The following is a 13,450-nucleotide window of genomic DNA, read 5'->3' on the forward strand; positions in this document are numbered from 1 at the left end:
GGAAAAGGAGTGATTGTCTATGAAAAACACACGCAAAATCCAAGTGATGAAATTCAAAATTCCATTTCACTAACTTAAAAAAAAATGCTTTCCATTTAGGTAACTTAGGATAAGAAATTTGCATTCTTCAAACCACTGTGGTCAAGACATTCATCTGCACAGTAAATACATGAAAGTGAGTTGCAAGCAAAGAGTAAGTATCCTTTGAAAATCAAACCTGAAACTTAGTCATTTCAAAACAAGAAAAGGAAATCAGGGAAAGTGAGTAAAAACACAGATGTATCTACTCAAAATGACTACTTGGTGCAGTTAATGGGGTTATAATAGAGCAGCTTTTACTAAATCAAAGATGGTCTTTCAAGCACGAGCATGTTTGACCAAAGAAAGCTCCACTTTTAGTTAAGTTAATTTGGGATTCCATTACACTCTGGCTTTAACTTACCCTTTGCCCTTCAGAAAAGCTGGAGCTGCCCTAGCCAGCAGTTTGTTCTGCTCTACATCATTGTCCTTGGGATGAGAGCTAGTTAATAAGATGGGAAAGCCAAGAAGAGGGTAAACACAGCAATGCATTCAAGAATAGAAACTGGCAACAGAAACTCCCAAGTCTAGATTCCAAGATAGTTCTCTTATTATTTTGAAATGTTCAAGATGTTTTCAGATTTCCACAGAATTGTACTAGGCATAGAAATCTGGCCTGGAAATCACAATAGTAATTACACAAGCCACCACAATCCCAGACCTCTGCTATTTGCTTAACAAATAGATTGCATGTGCCTAGACATGATGTGAATTCATTCACCATTTAGAAAAGACTATCATGAAAACTGTCCAAGAGTTCACTAAATCCTGCCGCTTTACACCTATTCAAGAAGTTAACTTCTCCAGCCTTCTCTATATTCTCCAACTTTCTGTGTTGAATAAAGACTTGAAAATTACCTGCTAAGAGGTTGCTGTTAGAAGTGCTTTACTACTTCAAGTACAATTCACCTGACCTTGGTTGTGAAGGTGCAAAGAAAACATTCAGAGAAACAGAGAAATAAACCTTTGAGACATATGTTCATATTCCTTGTGTTTATAAATATTCACCAATTATAAACACTAAATAGCTAGTTGTATCAAAAACAATATAATAAATTCTTATCATTTTAGAATCATCACAAGGAATAATTATTTACAGCTTAAATGAGAGTTTTAAAACATTAAAATGTAGTTTTAGTCAAATAAAAATAAAAACTGAAATAATAATTTGTTAATAAAGTATGGTCATGTCAAAGTTGCCCTAGTTCTACTGCAATGAGTAGGCACAATTTTTGGGGCATTCATGGTGTTAACACTTACTTAGTTGTACTTATAATGGACTTAAAGAGAGTTTGATCTTTTATAGCAAAAAGGATATCTCCAAACTATCCCTTCTCATTTTTTCATGGAATATACAAAAATTAACTATCTGGCTTTGAATACAAAATATTAGCATTACTGGAACTGAAACTATGAGGTTTTACCAAAAACTTTCCTGATCTTTCAGAAAGTTCTAAATATAATATATACTTATATTAATACATGCTTATAAGTTTATTATGGTGGCACATGTGAAAACTTTGAACATTTATTTCAACTATATGCTTTATGCATTTACTAAAAGTAAAGTACTACTCCTTCAGATCATGAAGTACAAACAATAAAATTTATAAATTAATATCACATTAGAGTTATATACTCTATCATTAGAATTCTGGTGAGGTCTCTGGTACATTTCAAATTGAATTTGATTTGTAAATAAAATGTCTAGTGTTGAGTAGGCACTCATGTTTGTTCAAAGTGTGACTTTATTCAGCTTTTCAGGAATGCAACTATTACACAAAATATTGTTGGACTTTGAAAGCACAACTGCCCACAAACAAAAATGACTTGAAATGAATTTTGCAGATCAATTTTATTTCTTGAGGAACTTAATTTTTGAATCCAGCTATGGATGTCTACCCTCTAAGACTATGAAACCTACCCACAGAGGCCAAAATAGCACCTTAAGCCACATAGTGTTTTCCCCACCATCCCACCAAAATAGCATTCCAAACCTTGTCTCCTGAAGCACATTCTTCAATGTATATTGCCCAGTAATTACACTCTCTGCTGCTAAATTACTTTCCTCCAACTATTTATAATTTATGACAGATATACTCATATAATTTATCTGAGATCTCTGCAAACTCGCTCTAAAGTCTGAAATATCATTGATCTCTTCTCTCCAAACTGATTTATTTCCCTGTCTTGTTATGCCTTTTTGCTCCTTGAATCCTAGAAAATGTGATATTTCCTTAAATGTATAGCCCAATTATCACACATTTTCATTCTCTGATGCTGAAAGTCCAAGAAGAATTGAAAAGACCAGTAGAGAAAAGATACACAGGAAGATCAGCCATGAGGATGTTTGCTCTAAATTACTATGATGAAGTCTTATAGGAAGAAGTTGATGTGTCAATAAAGTCCCGGAAGTTCCATTCCTGCACGTGGTCAGTGACAAGCAGGAGCAATGATCCCTACTGAGTTATAAGAACTACTGATCCCTTCTGAAGTCAATATGGGGCAGGGGCTGGTGGTGGGTGGGAGCATTACCCTGATTTTACTTTGTTGACCTCATTCTTTTTTTCTCTCCAATTCTTTGGGGGCACTGTGACCTTTCTTAACCAACTTTGCCTGTCTCATCTTCTTTTGTTTTTCTTCCCAAGTCCCTTCATTCCTCAATACGAAGAGCAGATATTCCACATATATACATCCATTTGTTTTTGTTACCATTTTCTTTGCATTGGCCTTTGCCAGTATAGGTTTGTGGGGATCACTGAAATCCTTTTATGTTCCTTCCCTTTCCCATGTAAATTCTTGCAAAACCAGTTCTTGCAAATTCTGGGATTATATAGCTGAATGTATGAGTTTGTAGAAATAAATCATTTATTTTGTTTTACTGTAGCTTTTAGCATCAGGAGGATTTCTGACTTTGGATACTCACTGTCCACATAGTTTCTAACTTACTAGAACTGACCTCAAATTCTTCTCTTCATCACTTGATTTTGGAAAGCCAAAAATATGACCATGTATAGAGGAAGTCAAGTGCATGATGGAAATAAGGGTAAAAAACGCCACTTTTTCTAAATGAAATGGATTAAGAACTTAAAGACTTGACCAGGAGACAGGTTTTGTTTAAAATTTTGGTTTATAATGTCTTTTCCCATGAGTACCTTCCATGGGGATTTCTTGTGTAATTTCGTGTGTAATTCCCAAGGAGCTTGAAGAAAGGTGAAAAAAAGTTTCTCTTACAATTGTTGTGAAGATAGTGATAATATGCAATTTATTAAGCTGTCTTCAAAGCAATGCACTACTCTCATACCATTTTATAGAAAACTTCTGATTTTTAATCTTTCCTGTTGTAGCTTGGCAATTTGCCAAGAGAATTAAGGTGATATTTCCAATTTACTGAGGGCTTTGGGATTAGACACACTGGACCCTATATCTTTACCAAGAAATTTTCAGCATGTGAATGTCTGTCAGAAGCAACAAAGACTTTCTTATAATTCAGCTCTAAAGTTTCTCCTTTTATAGGCCTTGTCTTCAAATCTAAATACATTCTTCCTTTTAACCTCTGAAAGTGGGAACTATACAGTATTTGAGCTTCCCTTGACACTGATCATAAATCTCTTCTAATCTGAGTTCCAAGGAGAAACAAGGCTACTATGGCCCAAATTGTAGATATCCACATGTCCTTTTCTCATTGTTGCTATTCTTTAAAATCAGTCCCTGGCTAATGCAAAAGTACATTCTTTTGTACACTTGTTTTCATAATAGTTATTTTGCCACTCCAACCTGAAGTGTACAACAAGGTAAATTTTGAAGTTTACATGTTCTTCTAAAACAAAAAAAAAACAGCAAATGTTCCTTTAGATTGCATTTCCTCCCCTAAAAATATCTATTTTTTTAAACCAATTCTTTTTAAGATTTCTGGAAAATAACATACATAAAGATAAATGACCTCCTTCCAAAATTTTTCACATACGCAATGACACAATGGTTTCTGGAAGATTAGAATAATTTCAAAATATTTCATATTTATTTATTTAAATTCACCCTTTTCTTCTAAAGGGTGACAATAGATGCCAGTATTTTGCTTAAGTGCAATAATTTTGGGGGTAATACTGAGATAATAAAATCATACACAAATGCTCCCTTAAATCTGAAATACAGTTTTAAAAAACACTTTTGCTTATGTTGTATTTCTATATTAGCTTTGGTCAAAGTAACTGAATAGCCTATTCAGTTATAAGGTCATCAAACTAATTTAAATAAATAAAAATGAGTCCACAAGTCAGTTTTGTCAAGAGATAATTTCTGGAAAAATACTGTTTCTTTCTTTTTCCTTTTCAAGCTTTCAATATCTTAGATCTCCCACATGCAAATCAGCAAACAAACATAAAAGCTTAAACTATAAATCAGTGTATCAGTTGGAAAATTAGTTGTCCTCAATTCAGGTCATTTTTAATTCACTACATTTATAAAATACAAAATGCTATGTATCATGAGCAATTTTCTAATATTAGGGAGAGTGATAAGACCTGGTTAGGTGTGATATATTAATAGCCAAAGTGATTTCTTTTGGGAGTTCTTACTTTTTCAAGGTTGCGTCTGTGAAATTATCCATGAAAACTTTTAAGAGATGTTTCTAATACTGGATGGAGATAGAAGAATTTAGCCATTAAAACTCTCATAGTATCCTTACTGTGGTTACTGAAGAAGATGGTTAAAGAAACTTATTTTGCATAGAAAAGGACTGGTTAACTCTGTCATGTAAACTATGCAAGGGTTTTTGGCAAGATAATTAAGATGATACCAACAAAAATGTCAGATACTATGAGGCAGAATGCTGTGGGATGTGAGTGGGAGGAAAACCTTTTGGGCTCTGCTTTGTGGTCAGTCTTTGTAATCATTTTTGCAACACTGACAGACTATCTTAATAAGCTTAGATAGTGTTGCTGCCCCACCATAACTAGACCTTGGAGTATTTATCCCAGTGGTGATAGATTTATTAATTTAGGCATTGATCCAGCCAAATGTACAAGCTATACATTTAGGCATTTATGAAAAAACAATACAGGATTAGGGATAAAGTTATGGTGGAGAAAATGAATGAGGCTAATTGGTCCATGAATTGCATTATTGACCTAACAGCTAACCACCATTGAGTGTGTACACACACGTATACACACACTCACACACACACACAGACTTCAAAGCTTTATGGGACAGTGCCTTTGAGAATTCCCTCTTTAAAGTAAAGGAAAAGTGAATCAAGTAGATTGCTAGAGATGGATATAAGAACAGGGAAATGACAGATGGTGGTGCTAACCAGAGTTTTACACTCATAAATCTATGTGAGGTAGATTACTAGGATGTCGAAAGACTTCAAAGATATACCCTGGTGTCTTTTGAAGATCAAAGTGGTATACTGGTAAAGGACTTTGGATGAATGATGTCGGGAGTTTGCTGTGCGAATTCTGGAATGGTGATTTCAATCCATGCTTTATCTTTCTAGGATCTATCACAATACAAAAAGCTAAGGCTAAATAAATATCTTCCTCGTAAACTTCCCTACTTTCTTAATGCTGTCTTAACACTGATCAGCACCATTCTTGCCTCATTTAGATTTTAGATTTTATCCAATTTTCAAAGGGAATATTGGAGTCAGCATTATAAAGTGATAGAAATTGAGCACTAATAGGATGGAGTTTGTTTGAAATAACTATTTTAATAGGAATCAGTCTCCCCTACCTGAGGGGAAAATGGCTCATGCCCAGTGCAATAGAGAGGTGTAAGTTCTTACATCTTTACTGCAATGTGGCCGAGCCATGGAACACTGTCCAGTCTTGCTTAGTCAGTGCTCCATGTCATTCTGAGAGGCTCTTTCATTCTAGAGTCTGAGAAGTTACCACCTGGGGTCTTGTGAATGGTACAAGAGCAAAGACTCATCCAAAGAAGAAGCTATAGCTTGATCCCTTCACATATATCACGTCATATATACTGGTATGAGGTTACAGAATAAATAAAATAGAAAAAAAGAGACAAGAGGCTGAGAAGCCTAGCTTGAGTTGGAAATTCTCAACAGAATCTCATGAAATCTCAGAAGACCTCTGTTGCCAGAGACATACTACTGGAGGATTTTAGTTATGCAGTAGGGTGGCCAGCAGTCTAGCTGTGGAACTACTGCTAGGATTATTGATTTGGGCTGGGATACTGACCATGTGCCAGGGTAAAGCTGATTTACGTACAGCTTTATAAGAGAATGCTCCTCAGCCACAGGGTTGGCTGCACTTATCTCCTCAGGGAACCTGGGGGAGTCAAACAGCGAGGCCTCATGAACACCTCCCATGGACAGAGCAAGGCCCACTCAGAGAGGAAAGACATTCAGTGTACACAGCTTTATTGAACAGAACCCTTAAAACAGAAACCAGAGGCCAATCTGTGAAGACAGGAAGAAATGCAAACTTTAAACATGTCTGGGGTTCACAGGGAACATTCCAAAGGGACTGAAAATGGGAAAAAAGGGAAATGATCATATTTTGGGTTAATGTGTACCATGCACCCTGGAGAAAGCAGAACAGTTCAAAGTATTATAGGAATATTTTAGAGTAGAGGAAGCCATGTTATCCATCTAGACGCATCCACCATAAGCACCGTCCGAGCTGAAATGATATAAAATGACCTTCAGTAAGGATGGGGTCTGTCTCTGCTTGACATTTGCAGAATGCAGAGTTTCCTAATAAAAGAGCACAACATCTTCCTTATAGTGGCAGGTCTGTCCACGTCTCTACAGACTTTACAGGTTATGATTTTTCTTTAAGAAAAGATGGCTGAGTTTGCTGGTGGTGTGCCAAAGGAAATAATGAGGGTTTGAACCCCATTATTTCAGTGTGAATGTTCTTCAGTTCAGTTGCCTCCTCCTGCCCACATGTGATAGCCTGGTTTAAATTATAGGAAGGAAACACCACAAACTGCCACATTCTGTTTATTCTGCTAATTATATTAAGGGGGGACATTTTCTATGAGGTTCCTGCTGATGGGCAAATACAGGAACTCAGTAGGAAAAAATTAGGAATGTTCTCAGTCTCAGTGTCTTCAAGTCTTTACTACCAGGTTATTTGAGTGAAATGGTATGTCAGAAACTTCAGGAAAATAAGCATTATGTTTGTGAAAAAAGAGGCTGGTTTTTATTTTTTTCTACTAAGGGCATTTGAAATCTTCTCTTCAATGACTCACTCCAGATTTCCTTACCTTTGTCTCTGCTTTCCTGTGAGTTTTCTCTACATATTTACTTAATAAATCTCTGGTGCTTTATTCATGATACTTGATCAAATGACTTGGAGCCCCTCTTGACCTATGCATATTTATCATACTACCTCTGAGGGAGGGGTCTGTCCCACCTGTTCTTGGCTCGCATGGGAGCAGCTCTTGTGAAAAAAATGATGAGGCCCAGATCCACATTTTCAAAAATTTCATGTTATTATCCATGAAATTACTTAGGTAGAAACATTTCTAAGTTTTGTTTTCAGCCACTAGCCCCAAAAACTCCAGAGTTCACCAAAAAGAGGATTTTTAAAAATATATCTGAAGCTTTTAATTATGAGATGTTTCAGGAGGTGTATAATAATCCCCACCACATTAGCAATTCCAATTCCCTGGCTTACAGAGACCATTTCCAGTGCTAAGAATGTGACTTTCTCAAAGAGATAGAAAGATGGTCTGTCAGTAGTAAAATTTAAACATATTTCACATTTACACTGTGGGTGGATTATAAATGCAAGTTTGCAAATGTGACATTCAGCCTAAAAGCCATCCCCAGTTATCTTCAAATGCATCCAAATGAATGAAATAAAAAATTTGTGACAGATATTTAGAAACTAATACCCAATAATAATCTTATGCAATTAGCTTACACTAGAATATTTTTTCTTGCCAGAGAATCAAGGTTTATTACCAAAGAAATTTCTACAACAGGACAGTAACTTACCTCCTGGTAATAAAAGGACTTCCTGAGGAGGGGACTGAATGGGAGAACAGGGTGTCATTCATGCTGGTAACAGGTCTGGGCGGCCTAAAATGAAGTACAGCAGTGGATAGAAAGTTAAAGCAAGCAAAAGTCACAAGTCAAAAGCAATTGTCCCTCGAGGAAAGTTGCTGGGAAGCTCACAGTTCTATCTTACCTAGGATCAACATGAAATTTTGCATTTTTAATAAAATTCTTTAAGTGTTCCAAAATTACATCTCATTGAGAATACAGAATCGCAGGTGCATATCAAGAGGAAGATGTTAGAACACCACCAGGCTGTTTATCCATGAGCTCAGAATCTTGTTTTTTCCCTGAATCATGTACTTGAATGGAGCAAAGTTTTTGATGCAGCCTTATTAGGTCTACTGCCTTCAAAACTGAGAAGCTCTGAAAACTTGATGACAGTCAGGATCTTTAAGTTCTTAGAAAGAGGAAAATTTCTGAGGTTTTGAAAGCTTGCCTGATTTTCCCATGATGAGAGCCATCTCCCAATATACCTGGTCTGGAAGGACTGTGTTGCAAAATTACAGCATGTTTTATTGGCTCTTTGTTCTAAGTGAAGATGCGGTTAAGCACCAAGAGGAGTAAATGAGTTTATGTTATCTGGATGATCTGTCTGACATCACAATGTGCCAGGCATCCCATAAATTTCATTTTTTCCCTGTATGATTAGAAACAGGAAATAGGGTTCAATATTCCTCAGAATTGTTTGTCACCCTAAACACTGGATAGGTATGTCACCCCTGTGTTATTTTTCATTTCATTCTGTCATTCTTTCTTTATCACTAATGTCTTAGTTAAGATATGATGACAGAGTTATGATCCCTAACTCATCACCAAGGAGTTTTTAATCTATTTTAGGTTCATATAAGAGTTTTCATGGTACAATGAGATGGGATTTAGTTTTAAAGATGAATAATGAGGAAATTTTGGTTTCACTATAATTCTTTATTTGAATTTGACAGCATAGCATTTTTTTTTTTAAAGATTTATTTATTTATACAAGCACTGGGTACAGTCAGAGGCACGTGAGGGTGAGAGAATTCACCAGAGCCAGAGCGGAGTGTAGAACAGGCAGACTGACGAAGTACACTGCTGAGGGGAGCAGCGGGCAGCAGGAGGGGTCTGCGTGCCATGTGGGACCCTCGCTGGTGGTCAGGGATCGAACTGGCGCTGCAGAGGCTGCAGGCAGCCTTGCAACCCAGCGCTCAACTGCTGCGCCACCGGGGAGGCCCAGCATAGCATTTTTGAAGATCAGATATTTATTGCAGTGCCTGTAGAATCTGTTTGTGTTGATTTGATTAAGAGAAACATTTGTCATAGTTTAATTTTTACCTTGAGAACCAGAGTTGATTTTGGATTCTACAGTGAAGAGAGTCTGTGAAAAAGGTAGATTTTCATCCTAATGTAACTGTGGGAATGGACATGATTCTATGCAGGTTTTAAAATGCCAGGCCTATCCAAAAAAATTCATTAAAACTTTTGGTTCCTGGTACCCAATGCTGATCTGTGGTCTAAAGATTTTAAAGACACATTATTTGATGGATGAGGTTAAAACAGTAGGCACACTATTTCACTTGTTCTAAACATATTCAAGTTTTTAAGACTTAATAGTTTGCATTTCTTATTTAGGTTGTATTGTTGATACACGAGACTATTTTTAAACAAAGTCTGCCTTGAACAGAATACCTTCAAGTTACAAGAAGAATGCTATTTTATTTTATTTTATTTTTTATTTTAATTTTTTTAATTTAAAGATTTATTTATTTATTTATACAAGCACTGGGTACAGTCAGAAGCGTGGGAGAGTGAGAGAATTCGCCAGAGCCAGAGCAGGGAGCAGAACAGGCAGACTGACAAAGTACACTTCTGAGGGTAGCAGCGGGTGGCAGGAGAGGTCTGCAAGCCATGTGGGACCCTCGCCCAGCGGCCGGGGATCGAATCAGCACTGCAGAGGCTGCGGGCAGCTTCGCAACCCAGCGCTCAACCGCCGCGCCACTGGGGAGGCCCAAGGATGCTATTTTGTATAAATATCCTCTGTGAGTTTTGAAAGTTAGGCATATCACACAGAATGAAATCTACTTATTGTGCTTTTGCAGAAAGTTGAAAAAAATCAATCTGATCAATGTTTCTTGTTTTCTCTTGTCTTTTAAACTTTTTTTTTGTCTTTTTATTCTATCTCTAGGAAATGGGAAAATCACTGATTTGGAATGCTTTTTATATAGCCTGGAAAATGTACTCTATTGAATTTGTTCACTATAGAGGCAATATCACAGTTTCTTAGTCTGTGGCTTCATATTTAAGGTTCATCATTTTGATGTTGAACTTGAGACATAGAATGTCAAACCTTGGTACCAAATGGGACTTTTAAAGAGAATGAAGATCCTGTTTTCTCCATAATCAAATGACAAGACATCTAATCTAACAAATAGATCATGATACAATTGTACACATATTTACTTGAATGAAAAAGAAATAGCTCTGCCAGATAAACTCATATGGTCCTGGTGCAAAGTTTCCTTTCTGGACAAGACCTTCACAGATGGTCGGTTTTTTTTTTTTTTTTTAATAAAACTGGCATTCTTTTTTTGTAAATTGAAAGTGTTCAATTCCAGGCAGAATCTGTTTTAAATTAGGCTCATATCACTTACTTTTGTGCATTTCATAACCACTTGTAATTATGATTATAAGTCTTTATAAGTTCACTGGAGACCACTGAACTACTTACCAAGTATCACTTTAGGCAGCGAAAAATTGAATAGAATAGAGACTGTTAATTATGGCAATATTTACAAACAATGTAATAGCTATGAACAAATGCCAAAGCACCCAAATTTCACCACGTAAGTGGCCTTTGTGTGCCTATGATATTTAGAATAGCTAAATGAACATCATATTTAAAATGTCTTAGCTATCCGCATCCAAAGAAAGACAAAGACATGGATATTTGTTTGGGGCAACCAGCAGTTGAATAAAGAAACACATAGAAAAATGACTAAAGCTAAATATAGGAAAAATATTCTGTTCTCATATTCTACATCTAGATATTCTACACCTAGAATCTGCATATTATTTCAATAATTTTCTGTGCAAATTTTATTTTAAAATTTAGACATTTACCCTAGAAAAATATGTCAACAGTGAGTATAGATCAGTGTTTTGATTTAAGTTCTATTTTCAGAATGTGGTTAAATATGTGGAACTTTTCTGAGAAAAAGTCACATTTTGTATTGACTTTTTAAGAGAATTCTTAAAAATCCTGAAACTCTCTATGGAACCCAAATTGCATAGATATCAACTTCAGTTCAGTGACTAACACACCAGATCATATTGCCACCATAAGCTAAGTTTAAAAATTTTTACTCATTAACCGATGACCAGTATCACACAAAGACACACCCACATCTATACCAACACCCACACACACATATACACTCACATGCACAATCCTGAGCACTGCCTGGGTACAAGGCCCTGTGTTATAGGATGATTGTACAGTGACTATATGTGAGGATGACTTTCATTTCACACTGCCAAACCTCCTAGTTCTGTCTTGATGCAGAGGCAGCATCCGAATTTCACTCTACTGCACAGGTCTGAGAGCCAAGTTGTTGTTATATCCACCTCTCTGTCTTTCTTAAACCCAGCAGCTCTCCTGTACCTGGGTGAAGTTCTTAGTGCGGCTGGTAGAAAGGAACTCAGAGAGCAAAGACTTCTCTTAGTTTTGCTCTTTTATTATTAACTTAGTGATGGTTTCTGGTTTTGGGAAGGAACAGCTATGAGGTCACTTGCTGCAAATTGTCATCCCTTTGGGACACTATTTATTCCTGGTTTATTTTAAGGAACAAAATTTCCAAAAATAACTTTACCGTATTATACAGAATCGGTTTACACTAATTTTTAGGATACTGAGCCTATGCTAAAAATGGGAGCCTCTAGAAAGTGCGTTTTGCTCAGGACCATGAACCCTCACAGCACACACAGACACACCAAACAAAGCCCCATCGTATTTACACAAAGCTCAGAGAGTTGCTGCAGCACACACTGCTTATGGCATTTGCTTAGGTCCATCAGGGAGTCAGAGCTTTCATGAGCATCTCAGACCTGCAGCAGTGCCTCTTACAGGTCTTGTTTGAACTGCCTGAAGGATCACCATTGCATTGATGAATTCCTACTATCTGTAGGTTTGACCAACCCACCTCTTGATGTCACCATGCAAACACACACAAACAGTAGGTCTTGCTGAATTCTGCAAAGTGAAAGGTGGCTTATAAGGAGGGGGAACACATATTCTAGAAGCTTTCCAAGGACCTGTGACTACATATTTCTTAATTTTGCATCGCAACAGGTATTGAGTTTCTTTCTTTTGGGTCCATGATGACATCAAGAAAGAAACATTTTCTTCTACTATTTCTCCCCTGTTGTCTTCGCCACCCAGGCTTGAGGCCTGAGGCTCCAGGACATGAGGCTTCAGGGGTGTGGAAGGGATGATTGGTAACAAGACTCCAAAATCTCATCCCTCTGCTCAACAAACTCACAAATACTTTGAAAACTTTTAAAATGTCTATTTTTGGATGTTCTATTGAATTCTCCCACCTCTTTTTTCTACCTTCCCCTGTATAAGCTAATCTGTTAAAGTTAAGCTTATGATTAAACAACAACAGCTTTTAGGTTTTCTGGCATCTTAAGATCAGTGCCTCAGCAGAAATGAAACAGACTTTTATATTTACAACTCAAAGCACATATAAAGGTTACAGGGTGCTTTAAAAATTTCTTACCAAAGCAATTTCATTAATTGTTCATGTCCAATTGTGCAAATTCCACTAACATCCACATTTAATTATAACAATGATTTTTGAATATTTCCCTGCTCTTGATGAATTACATTAGTGTTGGTTGCACATTTTATTTGCATATGAGGCAAGAAAAATTATATAACACTACAAGAAAAAATTACAATGACTTCCACTCTTTTTAAAATGAAAAATTAAACTTGATCCTTAACAACTAAACTAAAATTGGACATATCAGTGAAAAATGATATCTCTTCCTCTGGAGGGTAGAGATACTCACACAATGTGGGCCAAGTTGAGTGGCTTCTCAGGCTGGTCGGGGAACATGGGGTGCAAAGGCTCACGACTGGAAGCACAACTCAGAGACTTGCTTAATGCATTCGTTAGCTTCTTAGCTGGTGATTTCTGAAGAGAAGAAAAGTCGATGTGGTAATGACTAATATTTAAATAACATTTTATCAGGTGACCTGTTTACATTGATTGATTCATTCATTCATTCACTCAAGAAATCTTGTCTACTCTATGTCAGAGACTGTTTGATGCTGGCAGTAGAGTACTGGAACCAGAA

The 13,450-nt window shown here is 36.5% G+C and overlaps 1 protein-coding gene across 12 annotated transcripts in view; it reads right to left on the bottom strand.

Moving 5' to 3' along the window:
• Positions 1-13,450, bottom strand: part of DTNA (dystrobrevin alpha) — a 325,085-nt gene that overhangs the window by 53,407 nt on the left and 258,228 nt on the right. For 8 of the 12 annotated variants that reach the window (XM_054694102.1, XM_054694105.1, XM_054694103.1 and 5 more), the window contains 2 exons: positions 13,163-13,287; positions 8,051-8,134 (listed from right to left, as the gene is read on the bottom strand). In XM_054694102.1, the coding sequence (XP_054550077.1) occupies positions 8,051-8,134; positions 13,163-13,287 (209 nt within the window). Of the gene's footprint in view, positions 1-442; positions 521-6,281; positions 6,372-6,442; positions 6,726-8,050; positions 8,135-13,162; positions 13,288-13,450 lie in introns of those variants that run through there. The other 4 variants (XM_037508670.2, XM_054694106.1, XM_037508671.2 and 1 more) reach the window with 2 other exon arrangements.

The sequence above is a fragment of the Talpa occidentalis genome, unplaced genomic scaffold, assembly GCF_014898055.3.
Source record: "Talpa occidentalis isolate TD23 unplaced genomic scaffold, MPIMG_talOcc4v2.1 talOcc4.13, whole genome shotgun sequence".
NCBI classification, from domain to species: Eukaryota; Metazoa; Chordata; class Mammalia; order Eulipotyphla; family Talpidae; genus Talpa; species Talpa occidentalis.